This window comes from Columba livia, chromosome 6 (assembly GCF_036013475.1).
Source record: "Columba livia isolate bColLiv1 breed racing homer chromosome 6, bColLiv1.pat.W.v2, whole genome shotgun sequence".
Classification (NCBI taxonomy): Eukaryota; Metazoa; Chordata; class Aves; order Columbiformes; family Columbidae; genus Columba; species Columba livia.
In genome coordinates this window covers 21,156,762-21,175,603 of record NC_088607.1, presented here as the reverse complement: position 1 = coordinate 21,175,603, position 18,842 = coordinate 21,156,762, and the positions used below count along the sequence as shown (strand labels likewise).

At 50.6% G+C, this 18,842-nt stretch overlaps 1 protein-coding gene and 1 long non-coding RNA gene across 15 annotated transcripts in view; one reads left to right on the top strand and one right to left on the bottom strand.

Moving 5' to 3' along the window:
• The window catches only part of PAX2 (paired box 2), a 96,617-nt gene extending 92,697 nt beyond the window's left edge, over positions 1-3,920 (bottom strand). For 13 of the 14 annotated variants that reach the window (XR_010473318.1, XM_065066540.1, XM_065066541.1 and 10 more), the window contains exons 1-2: positions 3,762-3,893; positions 3,408-3,556 (exon numbers count right to left, since the gene is read on the bottom strand). Coding sequence is in view for 13 of the 14 variants with exons in the window: in XM_065066540.1 (XP_064922612.1) it covers positions 3,408-3,432 (25 nt within the window). In the remaining variant the exon portion in view is untranslated. Of the gene's footprint in view, positions 1-3,407; positions 3,557-3,761 lie in introns of all 14 variants that reach the window. The other variant, XM_065066545.1, reaches the window with a different exon arrangement.
• Positions 3,921-10,816: 6,896 nt separating this feature from the next.
• Positions 10,817-18,842, top strand: part of LOC135579771 (uncharacterized) — an 89,431-nt gene continuing 81,405 nt past the window's right edge. The window contains exon 1 of the long non-coding RNA XR_010473526.1: positions 10,817-10,925. This is a non-coding gene — a long non-coding RNA (uncharacterized LOC135579771). The remainder of the gene's footprint in view (positions 10,926-18,842) is intronic.

Sequence of the window (18,842 nt, the reverse complement as noted above, 5' to 3'; positions counted from 1 at the left end):
CGGGGCACTTTAAATGAAAATCTACCTTTCGCCTCAAGGGTTTCTTTATGAAGGGATAGCCGAGAGGGCAGCGTTCAGCAGGAAAGCGGGGCTGTAATTTCCATTAGGAGATGTCAATCAATCCTTCTTTTCAATACATCAATTAATAAATCCGATTGGTGCTGCGGGCTGCTCCCCCCGGGCACTCTTTCTGGCCGGCTGGGGAAGTGTGAGGAGAAGGCAAACTTTGGCAGGGAAGTCCTCGCAGGCAGTGTCCGGCCCGGTCCCCCGCCCACCCCCCGCTCCTGCCCTGCGCTGGGCTGCGGGATCGGCTCCAGCCCGGCTCCGGCCCGGCGCGGCCCTGAGGAAGGCGGGCGAAGCCGGAGGGACTCTCCCCATCGGCTCTCGGGTTCTGGCAGAGCTACATAAGCACAAGCTGGTGAGGCACGATCGTTTTTTTCGCCCGCACACGCTCGCCAGAGACACGGCGCGGCGGTGGGGGTGTGCACACGCGGTTAGAGCCGGGCCTGGGACCCGCCGTCTGAGCTGATTTATATTTAGGCTTCACTTATTTAGACGACACCCCCCTCGCCGCACTCCGTCCCACCCCACGCAGCTCTAACCCGGGCAATAAACATCATTGTTTTGTTCGGTTGTTTTCCAACGGAACAGCAGCACCCAGCTTTCATTTTTCACAATTAAAAGAGGGCCCGAGTAGTGGGGAACCCCTCCAACCCGACAGCTCGCCCGAGCTCTCTATGCCGTTAACGTGCACTCTGCACCAACAAATCAGCGGGGAAATGTGGGGAAAAGGGTATTTCTTTATTACTATATTTTTTTCTAACGGGCAAATATAGGAATTCCGTGGTCTTTCTCTAATTTAGCAATGACACCAATTCCTTTTTCTTTTTAAGCGGTGCTGGTGGTTCAGAAGAGCCCCACGGCGGTGGGTACGCGCGTGGCTGTGGGCATCCCGCGGGACACCCGGCGCGGGGACCCGGTGCCGCCCGGGAAAGGCCAGCCCGGCAGGGACGGGCAGGTCTGTGGAGGGGCTGGCGAGGGGACAGGGCGACACCGAGGTCCTCCCGTTGGGTCTCTGCCCTTAGAGCTTCGCAGGGTCAGAAAAACCCGACAAACAAAACTAATTCAGTGTGTCGCCTTTCCGTGCCAGCGCACACACGATATTTTGTAGAAATCCAGCTAAAGAAACGGATGAGTTTTCTGAAACTCCGACCGGTGGAAAAGAGACACTTAAGGGAGGGAGACCATCCTCAGACTACTCTGTAGCCACCACCACCACCATCATCATCATCATCATCAAGCCCGTCCGTTTGATATAAAACCAGCCCGATAGGGAACACGCTGTCACTGAACGCTGTCTCCCCAGCTTCCCTTTTTTTACACCCCCAACCATACGGCTTTTTACCCTCAGATTTGCGGGCTGCGGTTGTCGGTTTGAATTTCTCGACACAAACGTCTTTTGCGTGTCTCCAACGAGCGGAGTAACGCTGGGTAAAGACAGGGCTGCGAGTGGGAGCACGGGTAGTCTGGGTTTGCAGGGCTGAACTTCGGGATAGAAAGAAGTAAAAAGAAGAGAGAGATTGAGAGAGAGTCTCCCAGGCAGCTTGATCCCATTAGCTCCGTCCTTGGGTTGCATATTTATACGGTCTAGGAGGTGAACAGATGGACTATCAATTTAATTCCATCTTCAACACCATCAGAGATTGATTTTCTACTCGCTTTTAATTTTGCCATAATTAATTAGATCATTACAACTGTTTTCTATTGATCTCCCTATTTAAACCTCAGATGCAAAGGGACTTCGGCAGATCCTTTAAAAACACAGAAGGGAAAAGGAACAGAGGGGGTTGCAAACTTTCTGAAGGTTTTTTTTCAGTTTCGACTTAGAGGATTTTCGGTGCAGAACAGCGAAAAAACGCCGCTGTGGCCTTTTTCTTTAAGGAGGCCTTTTTCGTAGCCTTTAAAATTTTCCTTTACATTTTGGTGAATATTTGTCGGTTTTATATATAATATACAACATATATAATAGATTTAATTGGTTCGATTATGAAAATATAAGCTCGCACATGTATATATGTATATACGCATATATACACGCATACGGCATACTTAATATTAAGATTTACTGAGGTGGTGCACATACATTTATATTTGAGGAATCTATCGACAGAAAAGAGATGTGTGTTTTCGAAGGGCGGGTGTTTTTGTTTGCCTCCCGTACGTGTCCCCCTGTTTGTGCACCTGAATCACTCTCTAAACAGGAGATATTTCACACTGCGACTTCACCAGAGACGACAAAAGCAAGCCGGAGCTGCAAGCCCCGCTTCCCAGCGCTCGCCGGAGCTTTTCTCCCCTTCAGCAATCGGCTGGCAGCCGGGGCAGCAGCATGGCTTTGTGCTGACAGTCGGCGACGTTTGCATTTTAAACCTCCATTCAGGTTTCTGTATTTTTTTTTTTTTTTTCCCTAAAATCCCTAAGTTAAAAGCTCCGTTTATATATGTAATTTGAGGGAACCAAACAGAGTAATTGTGCTTTTACCGCGAGCGTCAGCGCCGAGGAAAACCTCTCCTCTCCGGCGGGGTTTGTTTGAAGCTTTGTTTGCAAATCATAAAATTGACGACGGGGAAATGGGGGGGCGGGGGCCGCGATCTGGAGATCCGTCTGTCGGCGGGGCAGGTTTCGGGGGGCGCAGAGCCAGAGTGGCGACCCCGCCGCAGTCCCGCGCGGGGGCGATGCTGCCCCAGTCCCGGCCCCCGCCCGCCTTAGCCCCGCTCCCGGGGCGCAGCTGCTCCGCGCCCCGGTCCTACAGAGAGCGACGAAGCGCGGGACTGCTAGGGAGCCCCCAGGGGCGGTCAGCACTTGTCCAGAAGCAAAAGAGTCGCCACAGCGAGCAAAGTTTCACGGTGTGGGGAGACGGTGAGATAAGAGTTTATGCTGTGCCCTGAACTTTCTACGGACAGGAGAAAACTGTGGGACTGGGACAAGTTGCCCAAATCGGCGTGTAAAATAGGCCAGGGGCTGAGAGCGGGTGGCGGGGGCTTGCACGGCAGGCCCGGGCGCCGGGGGTCGGCGAGGCAGAGCAGCCGAGGCCGCTGGCGGCCGGGCCGGGCGGAGACGGGGCTCTATCCAGCTCTCGCTTGCGTCTGGCGGTTCTGCTGCGGGTCCTTGCGAAGCTCTCACGGTAAACACGGTGGGAATCCGGCCTTTCGAGAGGGGCTGAAAGGGGCACCCAGTAGGAAAGGGGGGCATTTAGCAGGTGAGATGGCAAGTGTTAGACGAGAATCTGGCGGTGCAAGGAGGGTGTGTGCGGAGGACAGCAGAGGCAGGCTGCCTCCTGGCAAAGGAGGGAGTTGGGGGTGACGGTCTCATCCCTCCCTGCTGAATATTCAGCGCCCCCCCGCCCTTACCTGCTCTTCCTGAGCTCTGAGCCATGGCTCCTCTGCCTAATGGCCCGTCTCCCCGGGACGGCTGCAAACCAGTAGATCCGCCGCGGCCTTTTCTTCGCTTCTCTCCTCCCCGCTTGGGTGTCTTGCTTTCCCCCGCTGACTTTCGAGATCTAGGCGCAACCACCCAAAACTAAACGGTTTAGATAACAACACACACACACCAGAGCACCACCACCACCGAAAAAAAAAAAAAAAAAAAAAAAAGCCAGAGAAAGAAACGCCGCTCTATTGAGCTGGGACAAGCTAAAAGGAGGGGAAAATAAATAACAATCAAAGCAAATGCAACGCTGCTTATAAAAGTGGATAGGGACTCACCTGCTCCAGTGTATCAGGGCTGTGCAGCCGGGGAGGAAGGGGCCTGGGGGGGTCTTGCGAGGGGGGGGCAGCGCCTGTACTTTGAATCTGCTTCCCCTTGCCCCCTCCCGTAAAGTGGCTACCTGTAGGGAAGTCTTGTTGCAACAGCAGATTAATTTGTTGTCTTATTACCATAAAAATGTGCTCGGAGAGGGGGTGGCAGGGAGTGGGGGATGCGGGACAGAGGAGGAACTTCCTCCAAGTTGAAAAGGGAGGCGGTGGGCTCTGGTTGCGGGGGGAGCGCGCCGGGGCCGGCGGGGGAACCCGTGTGGTGACGCAGCCCACCCGAGAGCTGGCAGCGCTCAGTTCAGGGGCCTGGGCACCTCCCAGGTGGGGTGGCGGGGACAGAGACTCTCCCGTTTGCTTGGGAGGGGCGGAAGGCAGTCCTGTGAAGTCTGCCCCTCTGAGCGCCTGGCTTTGTGCTTCTGCAAGATTATCTATCTGCCCATCCATCCGTCCATTAATTTATCTGTCCACTCGTCTTTTCCTTGCTGCTACGGCCGCGTTTTAGTAAAGACTTCGCGACTGAAAAGAAATAATAAATAAAACAAAGCTTCAAAGAAAAGAAGAAAAATTCCCAGTGCTAAAGACATCACTGAGCGAATATTTTTCTTTCTCTCTTTCTGCCCCCCCCTTCCATCTCCCCATTGATTGAAAGTCTCTCTCAGCTCCAACAAGGAGTCCCAGGAAAAATGAACCATTGTGCTATCGATTCTTCATTAAAATTACATTTCTGCATTTGCTAAATTGGTTTTAAAAAGCTTCCCCTGTTATTATTGTCTTGTCAGAGCCGGCGGTGCTGGGCAAACAGTGTTTAAAAGCTTGGGACCTCTCCAAGATGAGGCTGTTGGGGGTTTGGTGTGTGCATGTGTTTATTTTTTGAAGTGTTTAGGAAAATGTTAACAACGCGGACTGGCGAAAGGCATGGCCCAAACAAGTGAATCATTGTAAAAGTAAAGAAGGTGAAGGGAGCGCTTTTCTCCATAACACTTAAAAGTCATCGATTGTCGCTTCAAGCGAGGGAAAAAAAAATAAAAGTTTCATTTTAAATATTAAAATGGGACGCCAACAGTCAATAATGGCAGCAATGAATATTTTTCTAAGTCGTTGTCTCCAGCCCGGTCTGCAGCAGCCGCCAGATCTGTCTGGAGCGGTTCCTCACCTCCCTGCAGCTTGAGCCCTGCTCGCAGCCGCACGGTCCTGCCGCTAAGAAACGTGCTTCCACGGGAGATGTTTAAATAAGTCCAGCTAACTCTCACACACGCACCAGATTCCTCCGACCCAGCCCAAACAAACCCCACGGAATCCCCCTCCTCCCTCCCCAAACTGGTGTGGGAAAAAAACAGGAGGGGCTCTGGGAGATTTACTTTGAATTCTGCAAATCTCTCTCGAAAGAGCAGGGAAGCAGAAATGTCTTCCTGATGTGTTTATCCCCTAATCAGTTCATTAGTTATAAACAACATGACATTAGAAGTTAGGAGGCAGTTGATATTAATTTTTATTTAACTAGTTGATGTTTAATCCGTCACGCCAGGCTGCTTAGAGAGAGCTGCCTGACACAAACCAGTTAGAACTTCATACACCGCGATGATCGTCCGGGCACCGGGACAAACAAACGGCGGCGGGGGGGGGAGGCGGGGGGGGGCGTGAGGGCAGGGAAACGGAGGGGAAGGGGGCGAGGGGGAGACGGGCAAACCCGGGAAAGAGGGAAAAGCAGAGAAGGAGGCTGGAAAATTCCTCCCTCCCCGGGATAAAGAGAGGGGAAGGAGAGGGGAAATGAAAAAAAAGGATGTGACTCGGTAGAGAGTGAGAGGGGGGAAAGGAGCATGAAAAATATGGCCAGGGGGCTGAGCCGAGCGGGCGGGGAGGAGAAAGTGCCCGTGCCAGGCACCCCTGCGGGGCGGGAGGGAGGCCAGGCGGGCGGCCTGGGGGTGCGGGGAGGGCTGGGCAACAGGGACTGCCTGGGGCCCCCCAAGCCCCCGCCCGACCAGGAGGCGGCGGGGGGCAGAGCCGCCGGACAGAGCGGGGGCCACCTCACAGCGAACCCCTTTCTGAATTGAAAGGGGCGCCGGTTAATTAGAACGGGGCTGGCCGAGGGAGGACAGCAACACACGATGGGGCCGCGCTGGACGGAGACTGGGCTTCTCCCGGCTTTCCAGGGTGTAACAGTTCCCCTTGGTGTCAAACTGCGACCCTTAACCAAAGAGCACAAGTGTTACTGCAAATAAAAGGAGCGAACTATTAAAGGCGGAAGAGTGATGGGTGCATTTACGGACACACGTCTCTTCCTGCTTTAAGGCCGTGCTAAAGTATCACCTAACTTGAGCCTAGAACTTCGCATCTGTAATCTCTCGCTTATCCCTGTACAGCAAACTGGCGCTCTACAAATGGGTATAGGGTACCTGTTAGGCTACACGACGAGTCCCTCTTTACATATGTGAATATCTGCTCTTCATTCACCCAGCCTGCCAGCATGTGAGACCCCCGCTCCCGCCTTTTCTCCCGAGATGACCACCGAACATTATCCCAACACCTCCTTTTTCTGCGGCGGGACCCCCGGCGCTTCTCCCCCACCCCGTGTGAGCACTCCTCTGCCCCCTCCGTGTGTCCTTTCACTCATCGCCGTACAATATGCATTAATGTGAGCTATTCTAATTATATCCGCATGTATTTCACAATTAAGGCATTTATTGGCGAACCAGGAAAACCTTCGGCAATAATTCGGTGCATTGCTTGCCCTGGACGCCTCTTCCGCCGTGCGGCTGTGACTACAGGGAAAGCGTGCCTGCCTACGACCAGTATTTTAATATCAATTTCCATATTAATCAATCACCCAATCTATCTGCTGGATAAAGGAAATAGTTCACATTCCGAAGAAAATTGCCTGCTTTCCTGGAGTTAACTATTAACTCCGGAATAGAAAGTTCCCAGGGAATGCGGAGGCAGAGAGAGCGCGGCTCTCCCGGCGCCCAGCGAGCACCGGTCCCCTCTCCCCTCTGGCCGCGGGAGTGCGGCTGGTAGTAACCCCCCCGCGAAAATATCCGGGTTTATGCGCTCTGGCTGCCTGCGCGTTTTAGGAAAGAAATCGGGACTGAGTGGTTCAAGGAATAAACTCCTGCTGGGGATGTAGGATGCAGGAGGGAGGCAGGCTCTTTCCCCATAGACCGAGACAGAAAGTGGCTGCAACAGGTAATAGGGCAGACACCAGCTACACGGGGAGCGGCGGGGGGGCTTTTCAGTAGCGAGGGGAAATGCTCACTGCTTGCCCGTTTGGCAAGCATCGTAAGGAAATGGGTGCCGTTCCCTTTGTTCGGCGTCTCCTCTCCCTTTCTCCGAGGCAGGGTGTCCTCTGAAGGGTAGAGAGGATGTTGAGGAGGAGACCTGCTGAAAACCTACTAGGGAGATGTAGGGGCAGAGGCTCGACCCCGGCCGGGGGGTTGCGGCGCTCGGAGGCCGCTCCCTGGGGTCATCCAGCCGACAGCTGAGTCCGGGGCAGAACTTTCGAGGTGACTTTAGAGGTGCACGGATGTCTGCCCCGCTGTCCGCATGGTCGTCTTAGTGAAGGCTGGCTACCTGATGCCTTTTGTCAATGACGGTGGAGTTGGGAAGGACACAGGGAAAGGGGAGAGAAACAGAGGAGGAAGTGGGCCTCCACTCCGCTTCAGGGCTGTCTGTGGAGGCTGTGGGATGAGCGGGAAAGCTTTGATCTAGCAAAGTTGGAGAGATGCTGCGGGCACGGGGAGAGACTGCCCCTCTGGGGGCTGGACTGGTGGCATAGGGATGGGGTGAGAAAGGATTTGCTAGAGGTGCGGGTGAGTGCCGGGGGAGGCGGTGAGTTAGGGCTGCCCTGGGACGGGACCTGCCCGACTGCCCGCGAGACACACCCGCAGGGGCTCCCGTTGCCTTCGGGTGTCGTCGACAGGCTATCGGTGTGCTGACTGGGGACATGGACGGGTGGGAGCCGGTGGAGCTGCGACAGGCGACACTGGTGCCACAGCCTTGGCGTGCGGTTGCCGGCTGGGACGTGGCACGGGGAGAAGCAGGCGGGGCGGACGGGCGTCCCGATGCCGCCCCGGGGCACCAAGCCCAGTCGTCTGTGGGAAGCCGGTCCAGGCCGGGAGCTCCGGCACTGTCCCGGAGGGAGCCGTTGGGTCCACATCCACGCTGGCCCGGGACTCCCGGCATCCCCGCAGCGGGGCGGCCCCGGCTCCGTTCTCTGGAGGGGCGGCCGGGCCGCGCGTCCTGCCAGAGGAGGCAGTGCCGGTCGGCGGTGCCGGCCCCGCTCCGGTCCCGCGGGCACGGGCTCCGACCTCGGCCCAGGCAGGGAAGGGGGCTTCCGTCCCATCCCCAGTGGGGGACGGGGAGCTCTAACCCCAGACTGAGATTCCAGAGTGCTTCCTAAAGTGTTTCCACGCGCCCGTCCCGTCATCCCGGCCAGAGGCGGCGGCGGGCAAAACCGGGCAAAATCTCCCGAGTCTGGCTCGGGGCCGGACGCGGGCAGATGGGAGCGCTCTCCTGGGGTTTTGGGAGACCTCGGTGCGATTGTTTCTTCCTTCCCCAGATAGCTCAACACAAGTTTCTAGCGCGCGGGAGGGTCCCGGCAGCCGAGTGGCCCGCGGGTGCCCTGTACTTGGGGCCAGCCTGGGCTAGCAGGGGCTGCCCGCAGGGCTGCAGAGTGTGGGGAGTCCCTTCGTGGATTAGGGGAGGAATGAGGGAGAGGGATACGCAGGCGGCAGACACCCGGTCGTCGTTGCCAGAGCTGAAGAAAAGAAAGGGAAAACAGGAAGATCACTTAAAAAACCCTAGAGGCTGGAGACAGAGCGCGCCCTGTATTAATGTGTAAAGAAGGGGAAATAAAAGAAGAATGGAACTGAGAAAATAGAAATCAGGATGGATGGATAGACAGAGAGACATACATTGATTTTCACTAATATTAGAGAAAAAAACTGGCTGAATAAAAAAGAGGACATTTAATTTGAAGATGAAAGGAGGATAGATGGATAAATAGACATAATAGATATAAAATTTTAATGCAGAAATAGAAAGTATGAGAAGAGGGAAACAGAAAATGGGGAAGCATTTCACATGTCCACAACCTAGCGCTTGTAGACAGAAAGAAGGGAGTGAGGGGGCAGAGGAAGAGAAAGGATAAGAGAGAAATGGGAAGGAAAGGAAGAAAAGAAGAGAAAGGAAAAGAAATGAAAAAGAAAAGAAAAGAAAAGAAAAGAAAAGAAAAGAAAAGAAAAGAAAAGAAAAGAAAAGAAAAGAAAAGAAAAGAAAAGAAAAGAAAAGAAAAGAAAAGAAAAGAAAAGAAAAGAAAAGAGGAAAGATGTTTTTAAGAGCCGTCAAACAGTTGGTAGACATCAGAATTAGAACAGAAAAGTAAAAACATTTATGGCAGCCCGCGCCGAGGCGATTTCCCCATTGGCATTTTATGGAGCTCCTAAATCTCAGGTTAACGCGGTTTTGAACTGTAAGAATTGTTTTCCCCCGCACTTTTCTCTTTAGGTTCACTCCCAGTTTCCATCGCGGGTTCTTCGGAGGGGGGCAGCAGGCGCACCGTGGCGCTCCGCACACTGCCCCGAGAGCAAGTGCCTCCCGCCGAGCCGGCGGGTACCGGGCGCTCGCCCCTCCGCGCCCGGGGGAACACGGAGCTCCCGGCCCTCCCGCCCCGAAGCCCCTCAGCATCCCGGGGTCCCGCGGGGCAGCAGCGGAAGGTGCCGGTGTGGGGCGGCGAGCAGAAGCAACAGTTCACCGCCACGTCAAGGGAAGGGAAGGACCTGCTCTCCCCCCAGGCACGACTTTCCCTGGGGAGTTGAGGGGGAAACCCGGCGCCGCATCGCGTCCAGGCTCCCTAGCTCTGCAGCTCTTGCCGGGCAGTGAGCGAGCGTTGGGGAACGGCTGCGGGAACAACAAAAGAGAGACCTCAAGGTGTGGAGAAGTGAGGAAACGAGGTGTCTTTCCCTTCCCAAGCAGCCTGTCCTTACACGCCACCTCCACGTTGGCGGAAAACTCCGAACATCGGTGGAAAACTCCAATATCGCAAGCTTTAGTAATGATAAGAGAAGCAATACTGACAACAATGATAACGCGTTTCCGTATATTAAACCCTAGGAAATAAGTGTCCTCCTACACCCGCTGCCTCCACCGTGCCCGGATCTCTGGGATGCGCTGTTTTCAGTGTTCCGGGGGTTGGGGCAGGTTTGGGAAAAGAATATCGATGGGAAGAGTAAAAGCCGGGGGAGATGTAACTCGTGTGCCTTTCACCTTAGCCCGAGAACACAACCATTGTCCTTGTGACAAGGATCTCTGTTATGGTCTGGAAGCTGCAGAGAAAAGGGACACTTGCAGGTCTGTCCCCTAACTCCGCTGCGACCATCACCCTCCCCGCCTTCCCCCAACCTGCCCCGCCACCCCCGGCATCCCCCGGGCTCTGAACCACTTGATATAAAACTGTGTGCGAAGGGGGTAGAAGTTCCAGTCTCTCATGAGGGGAGAAGGCTGCAGGGGCAGAAGCAAGTTAATTTCCAGCCGATTTCTCATTACTCTTCTTAACGCCTATAAGGGAGAGAAAATTAGGCACACAGCACACGTTTTGGCCACTTCATAAAAAATGCAGATTTGAGAGATGATGTGAAATGTGCCCTCGAGTCAATGATTAAAGATAACTGACTACATTTTTTTTTTTCCTATTTGGACTTGAGATGAGAAATTCCCCTGAGCTCTGTAGGTCCAGGAAGGGTCCTTTAATAACTGGTAAGGTGGCCCAAGAACTCTTTCCCCCCTCTCTGTCCCCTCCACCATCGCACACCGCCGGCCATCAGGAGAGAGGTGCAATCCACTGCTTGTCTCCCGGCGGTCAACAGGAAACGCTCTCGGGGGATTATTTCCCGAGCGGTCCTTATGTGTGTGGATATGGCCGGCCGTGAAAATCCAGCGAGTGGGTGCGAGGGCTGTGGCCACTCCTGCCTTGTCCCACTCGAGTCAGTAACTTTCCCTCCCCACCATCCCCTTAGGTTGTCAACTTCGCCTCCGAGCCGATCGAGGGATGGAGATTTTAGTTCAGCAGCATTAAAGATCTGCGCTTGAAATAATTGTGGGAGGAGATGGCCACCCTGGAAACAGGTATATCCACGTTTATTTTGGAAAGGGATAAAGTCGAAGAGGGCTGGTGGCAACGGACATCTCTGGCAGTTGCCACCTTTCCCCTGAATGGCAGCAGTTGAGTTTTCCCGCAAGTTTTCTAAGAAAGTTTTGTCATCGAGGAATGTCCATATAAAGGGGGGCACCCGCCGCCCCCTGCCATGGCCACTCGTAAGCGGACAAAGGAACATTTGCGAGCTCTGCCAGGGAGAGGTTTAAAGGCACAGTGGAGGAAAACTGTTAGGGAGAGCCCAGATCTGTCCCTTTTCCCTGCCAGGCGTTAGAGGATGCAAAACACCAGGGCTGCTGGCTTCGGGAGCTGGGATCGTCTGTGGAAACAGGAGTCGTGAAAGCTCAGAGCTGTCTCCCCCCAAAAACCACTTCAATTTCTGACTTTCTGAAACGCATCCTTCCCTGTGCCCCCCACCGCAAACTTCGGAGGAAGGAAAAATAGAAAGGGAAGGAAAGATAAGAAGAGAGAGGGGAGATAAAATCGAGGCTTTCCAGCCCGCTGGAAGAAGAAATGTGTATTTCTTTTCTCTAAACACTCCTAATTTTTCAACCCAATTGAAAATAATAAAATGTATAAAGAAAGCAGGGATGCAGTTTTCCAGAGCTCAGCTGCTGAATAACTCCTCATCAGCTGCACCGATTTCTTTGATTAATCCCGAGGTCTGAAGTAGAAGCAGTTCCAGTGTGATACCTTACACGCCAAGCTGCTTCTGCTTCCCTACTTTGTTAGACTCGTTTATGCGCAATTTTTTAAACAATAATTCCAACTCCTTTCCCCCTTAATAAATCCATTTTTTGAAGCGGTACCTGCTTTCTAATTGCCCTGAATAAATACGTTTTCTCCATCTCCAGCTCCCTAAATCCCTCAGCACCCGGAGGTCTCAGGCACCAGGCGGGGTACCGGACCACCCCCGCTTCTGGCAATTTCCTCCTGCTCTGTAGCCAGGTACTTATAATTGTAATTTCGTGTGCGAAACGGCGCAGACCGACATTCAGTCTCTTAATGGGACTTAATGTAACTGTACACGATCCTTTATGCAACTATATATCTAATGAGTTCTCTTATTGCTAAGACGTATTGCCAATTCTCAGATTCCCTGCGTAACTATAAGTATGTATGTCATATTCACGACTAAGCGCATATACCCGAAATACATTCGTCTGTGGAGAGGAATACGTGGCAATATATACGAAATGTATAATATAAAACCGAATCTCTATATCAAAATGAAGAGACGTTAATTTATATATATTTTATTGCATATAACCATTTCTTTTGCAGACAGCTAGGGAACATTTAGTATGTGGAAAGATGCACCTGTGCAGAGATTTGAAAGGGAACGCTCCTGTGTGCTTGCACAGCTTGTGTTTATGCACATATATCATATGTAGCTCCCTCTCTCCCTTCTTGTGCATGTCTAAAATATCAGCGCGGTGCTTGAGAAAAGCTGTGAGCTCTGCACAGTTCTTTACCCTTTTGCCAGATGATGCTGTTGTTTATAAAATCACACTTCTCTGCGAGGCGGTTTGCACCCTCCACACTCATTTACACTATCGAGTCATTTATCCAGCTTTCTTTTCTCCCTGAATTACCCGGCTCGGAGTCAACCAGAAGCACCAAATTCCTGCCTTTCTGATGAATGGACAATATTGTCTGCTCCTTTCAGGGCGAGAGAAAAATAGCTCGGGCAAACGAGACCGAAGCCGGCGGCTGCTCGGCGGCTGCCCCGCAGGGAGCGGCGCGGGTCGGTCCCCCCCTCGCCGGCCGCGGAGGCAGCGGCCGAGCCGCCCCCCGCGCCTCTCCCTGCCGCGAGTGGGTGAGATGTGGGCGCGGCCGCGGGTGGGAGAGGCGGGGGGGCAGGCTTCGGCTGGAGCGGCTGCCCCCGGCTTGGGGAACGGGCTGCCCCCGACCGCGGTGCGCCTGCCCCCTCTCCCCCGCGTGTGCGTGTGTCTGCGTGGGATTTCCCTGGGCTGGCTTTGGGCTGCTTCGCAGGAGGCGCTAATTAGAGTGTAACTGCCAGGTCATTGATTTCATGTTACCAGAGTTGTTGGTGTGTGTTTTGTTTTGTTTTTCATGAAATATCATCCCAGATCAGAGGCAGTAGAAGCTGGGCTGAGGATGGTGTCCTATGAGATCCCCCAGACCCACAAACCCTAATTAACCTAATACACGCACACTGCTGGCTTGGGAGTTTCAACCTCTGGACCGGGGGATCTGTCTGTTTTCCCTTTGTTGCTTTGTTGTAAATCTCCTTCTGAAGCCGAGATCTGAATGCAGGGAGCATTATCAATGACTTTTAAATAATAACAAAGGGGGAAAATAAAAAATAATTAGCCCCGCCTCTTCTAGTTTCAATTACTCTAATTAAAAACCCGAAAGGCAATTCCTAGGCAATATCTAATAATAGAATTAGCAATCGGATCCATCATTTCACACGGGGATTTACTTGCAGGGGTACTGTGCGAGCTCTATTAATAATAATAAAAAATCCTGCTAACCCTCTTTTTAAAATTAATAACTCTGTAATTATAATAATTTTATGTGCCTTTTTATAAGAAGAGGTTAATGTTGCCACAGTCTGGGGATGGGAAGGATGAAGTGAAGCGAAATACTGGTGCTTAAACTGACACCTTCCTATTTTATTAGGAGACATTATTATTATCAGACATCTGCAGGTAGAGAATTAAAATTAAAATCGCTTTCAACAATTCAATACACTTTTTATCAGCCATCTATCTGAAAATCATGAACATTCATCATCGGAGGCATTCTCCCTGAAAACAAGAACCCATTCAAATTTTATACAAATTATCATATTTATCATAGTCTGAAACTCTGGAGTAACATCTCCACAAACTGTCTGCTAACTCCCCAGGGAACTGAATTCCACTCCGCAGTCGCTCAGAGCGATTCTCGCTCCCTCTCCCTCTCTCCCGGCCCTTTCACACTCTCTGCTTCCCGCGGCTCCGCAGCCCCCAGAACAGAGGGAGCGAGGGCGCAAAGGGAAGGGGGGGAAAGATGCGGTGACAACGTTAAAATAACACACAAGAAGGAGAAAGGCCGTCCCCACCTCTTGCAAGGGAAATAAGTTTCGCCGGGTGTAGCGAGACTTTAAAGCCAACCGGCTCTCCGTGCCCATTTTGGAAGGGTGGCGTCCGTTTATCTTTAAGGTTGACGTCTTTGCATGAGAACATCATTATTAGGAGCAGCGATAACGGTAATAATAATAATAATAATAATAATAATAATAATAATAATAATAATAATAATAATAATAATAATAATAATAATAATAATAATAATAATGGTAATGTCTGCTCCCGTCCTTTAAAAAACAAAAATCAAAAAACCAACAAAAACCGCGGCCGGTGTTGTGCCTTGCAGAATTCAACCGGCGCAGCGGAATATATTGGCTGTTATTTATATGGGCACTTGGTGCTGGTGACAAATGACACGAATCGGTGCTTCCTGTTTGCGGGTTTGGATGAGACAAATCGCTTCCCACGCTTTGCTAATGACAAAAAGTTCATCAGCGCTGAATCAGGGGCTGGAGCCGCGCCGGCTCCACGCCTTTATTTATCCCCTTTGGAGACCGCGGTTCTTTCGGGGAGGCAGCACCAGCCGCAGGGGGCCCTGCCCCCCCTCGCCGCCCCGGCCCCGCGCACCCCAGCACCGCGGAAAAAAAGTAGTTCCAATACAATGTTTGTTAACTAGGTTATCTAGGCTGTAGAAGATTTTAATGTTGAATTTTATAGCTTTACCACGCTCTACCGTCCTTGTGAATATTGTAATATTGCATTTTTTACAAGTTACTCTTCTGTTAATGTTCCAGCTAGTAACTTTTATAATCCTCCTCAATGAAATTTTTTTGTATTCTTCCGCACCGTTAACCTCAATGGCGGCACCTCAGCCCCTGGCAGGAGGCAAAGATGAAATGAATTCCTCTTTAATCAGAAATAATAATAATAAAAACACACACAAGGCTCCCTCTGCCTTTTATTTCAGCTTCCCTTTTCGGGGAGGGCGTGATGCCTCAGGAGTCTCCAGCCCCCCGCCCCATGCTGTGCCTCTGGCAGAGCCGGAGGTGGGCCAGGGATGGTGCTTGCCCAGCCCGGGTCACCTCACTGGGGATGGGGGGCATGGCTTGCCCAGCCCTGGTCCCTCTGCCCCCCAGCCTTTGCTGCTGCTTTCTGCTGGCAGCCTGGACACTGTCTGTGCTGCAGGTGTGAGCTGGCAGGCTTCTCAGAGCTGCCCACCAGAAGGGAAAGTTAGGCACTTATTTTGCTTCCTCTTCAGTTATTCTGTCTGTGGATGGATTGAGATGCTCTACAGAGCAGCATCCTTAGAGCAAGTCCTGCCGACATCATTCAGCTGAGCTGGGCTCGCTCTCTGGTTTCTGTTGACTTTGGCTGGGCTGGAGGTGCCCAAGTCCTAGCTGTTTGTTTTGCTAGGTGGTCTGAAATGGATCTCAAAGAGGTACATATGCAAGAAATGCACTCAGATGAACTTTTAATAAAATATATCTCTGTTGATGTAAATGAGGCTGGAAATCACCTCCCCCTGTGACTCCCCAACCTCTAGATGCCCTTACAAATGAATTCGACTTGCAAGCACAAATGATCAACACCCAGCAGCAAAAGGAATCGTACAGCAGTAATGAACTGAGTGCCCTTTAGCCCAGGGAGTGTATTTTGAACACGGATTGGGTGTTGTTATTTCCCTTGGTCGTTGTTAGCATTTAAGAACTTTGTTCTCAGGCTCAGCCTGAGTCTTGCATGAATGAAATATTGGAGGGGTTTGTGTATTCATTGCAGGGCATGGGTGAGGGCTGCCCCCTCAACCCCATCTACCAGCTACCTCCCAGAAGCTGCCCAGACAGCTTTTGGAGTATTGTTCCTGAGATTATCCTAACAACAATTTCTCTCAGTCCCAGCTCCTGGAGTCAAGCGATTATATGCAACTCACAGTTTTCATGTATTTAGAAAAGTGTCTTTTTGGTCTAATACAGTTGCAAGGAAAAGCTTGGCTCAAACCTCATCCATCAAATGAGAAGGATGTAAAATTTGTTGTTAATTTGCTCATATCTCAAGGTGTAACTGATTCAAGATTGATACAATGTTTGGGGATGACAGTGAAACTCTTGCATATTTTATGAATCAAAACAGCTTCCTTCTTTAAACAGACACAACAAGCTTTCTGGTAATTTCAGAGTATAAAGATAATTTTATTCTCTTAGAAGTCTACAACTGGACAGCTACATTAATTCATATGGTCCAGGGTTGAAGAATAACCTGAAACCAGAACATGCATCCACAAAGCAACTATTTTTTTTTCTTAATTTTTCAGTGATACTATTTGAACAAGCAGTATGACTTCATTGGTATTCCTTTTTAATGATTTTTTTTTTAAGGTGAACAGGTCCAATAGGTGCAAGTTTCTCTAAAAAAAAGAAGTGGAACAGGGTGATGGGATTAGATTATTTTAACAGAAAAGTTATTATTTTACTAGTTAATACCCTGGTGTCACCTTGTAAGGCAAAGATGTAATACAAACTAGTCTGTGCTGTAAAATCTTGATTTAGGAAAGAATTATTATTCTTCAAAGTACCTATCTGAGAACCTCATGGGAAGCTTTTCAGAGTAAGTACAGAGCAGATAAGTAGGAAAAATGAGTAATAGTATTTCAGTGTTACTGGTGAGGAGCAAAGGCAAAAGTAGATGGAAGACACAAAGAAAAACAGCAGCAGAGCTGGGAACCAGGCCATTGCTAATTTAGCAAAGGACTGTTAAACAAAATGTCTAAGCTGTCTCCTCAGGCCTGGACAAAGTCAAGAGCATGTTTGATCTTCTTGTCCAGAGACCAGGGGGTTGCACCAGATTTCCTGAATCCTGCCCAAACTCTTCAGCCCCTCTTTGCAGAAGTGTTCAGTGGTCTCTAAGTGCTTTTTGTGGGGATGTCTCTGGAGCGGCACAGGCTATGCAGCACTGTGTTCTGAGCAGGGCTTGGATGTTATGCCAGTCCCATCCTTTTTGGACAAATCTACCTTCTCCTGAGGAAAGGGCCCCAAATGCCCCCATAGGCCTTAATGGCCTCAACCAGACTCACCTGGAGCATCCACATGCCACACACCCTCTAGCCCATGGGCTGGGGCTCAGGAGCTCCATTTAAGCTCAGACCTGGGCCTTGCTTTGACTATACTGTAAGTGCACCTTTCTCCTTGGACAGGCTTTGGGCTTGCATTGTAGGCAGCTTGTTTCCTGGATGCCCTCTTTGTACATATGTTGTGGTTTGTCTCCAGCCACATTTTTTTAGTCTGACTTTTGCATGGTCTCTGGACCCATATTATTGTGTTTTCTTCAGTTCTGTCTGGCCTTGTCTCCTTTTGCTCCTGGGTGGACCCTGGAGCTGGCTCACCGCTTGCTTTACTTGGGTCTGTTGATGGAGCCTGCTGTGGCCTCTGGGCTCTGCCTCATGATGAGCTCTTGAGAACTGATGATGCAAACAAAGGTCTGAAGGTGCTATTGAGGTATTACTTGGGGTTCTTGCTGCTGTTTATTTATGACTTGGCTGCAGTCAAGAAGTAAAAGGGTTAGCCAAAACCCCATGCTGCCCAGTGTTTTTTCACTATCAGAGCTCAATAAATGCTTGCAAGGTAAGAGTTTAATGTTTTGTGAGGTGGTGGGTGGGAGCATTTGTCCCAATTAACTTCTGCTGTCTGTGAAATCAATATTTCAAACACATTTTCTAGGGTCAGTGGAAGCTTCTAGGTCAGACAAAACCTGATAGAGACATGTAGATCATTTCCTTTTACCTGCTCCTTCCCTCTTCAGCTAGTATGCCTTTTTTTTTAAAGTCAAAACCTTTGCAGTTCCTGTTTATTGCTGCAGCCTGAGAAAATGCTCTGAGGATGCGTTGCTAGTTGCTCCTCTTGCACAAACACACATGCTCTCTTATAAGCCCTTATGCCCACAACCCTGTATGAAAATTTGTGTGCCTCGTCTCTGACTTTAGCGTTCTCTTAGCCTGGGACAGCAGCCCCCATGGATGTGCTATTGATGTGCAATGCAAAGTTAACTTGAATTCCTTTATTTTAACATCTGAGCTACAGTGGGGAGCTTTTCTAGTTAATTACTTTCTTTTTTTTTCCCTAAACGCACTGCTTATGTTGTCAAAACATTCACACTCAGTTTGAAGAGATTTTGGGGCAGGTCTGCTAAAGTGTATTCTGTACAAGTGCCAGAAGTTTTGGACTTGGTGTCTCACACTTCTCAGGGATAGAGTTAGGAAGAGGAGAAGAAAAGATGTAATTCTGAAACAAATATGTTCATACACCCATTTTTTTCCACTACTAGATCACTGATTTATGAAGAAAATTATTTTCATAAAAGGTATGAAAAATTCTCATTGGAAGGACCAGAACTGATGAACTAGCAGCTTTGGAGAGAGAAAATATACTTCTGAGCAGGTGAAAATTCAAATTCACATCAGTGATTGTGTTGGTGATGTAAAAGTGTGTCAGAGACCATTACGTCACGTGGACATGTCTGATCTGGCTTTAAACTTGCTAATTTGGGTATTGTTCATAGTCTGTAATTAGTTGAAGCTAGATTCTGTGCTTAACACCTGCTGCACTTCTTGGGAGGGTTTCACAGTTCACACTGCGCTTCACACTGCGCTTCATGCTGCACGCTGCCACGGCTGCGCTGCTGCTGGTTTCGGTGCTTGCACAGGTCTGTCTGACCATGCCATTGCTCTCTGTGCCCGCTGGTGAGAACTGGGTGCCCACTGGTGAGTCCAGAGAGAAAAGACAGTGCGTTCACCCAGAAGCCGGTGGCACAGAGGTGTGTGGCTGGGAAAGTGAGTGCGGGATGTGAAAGGGGAGTGCA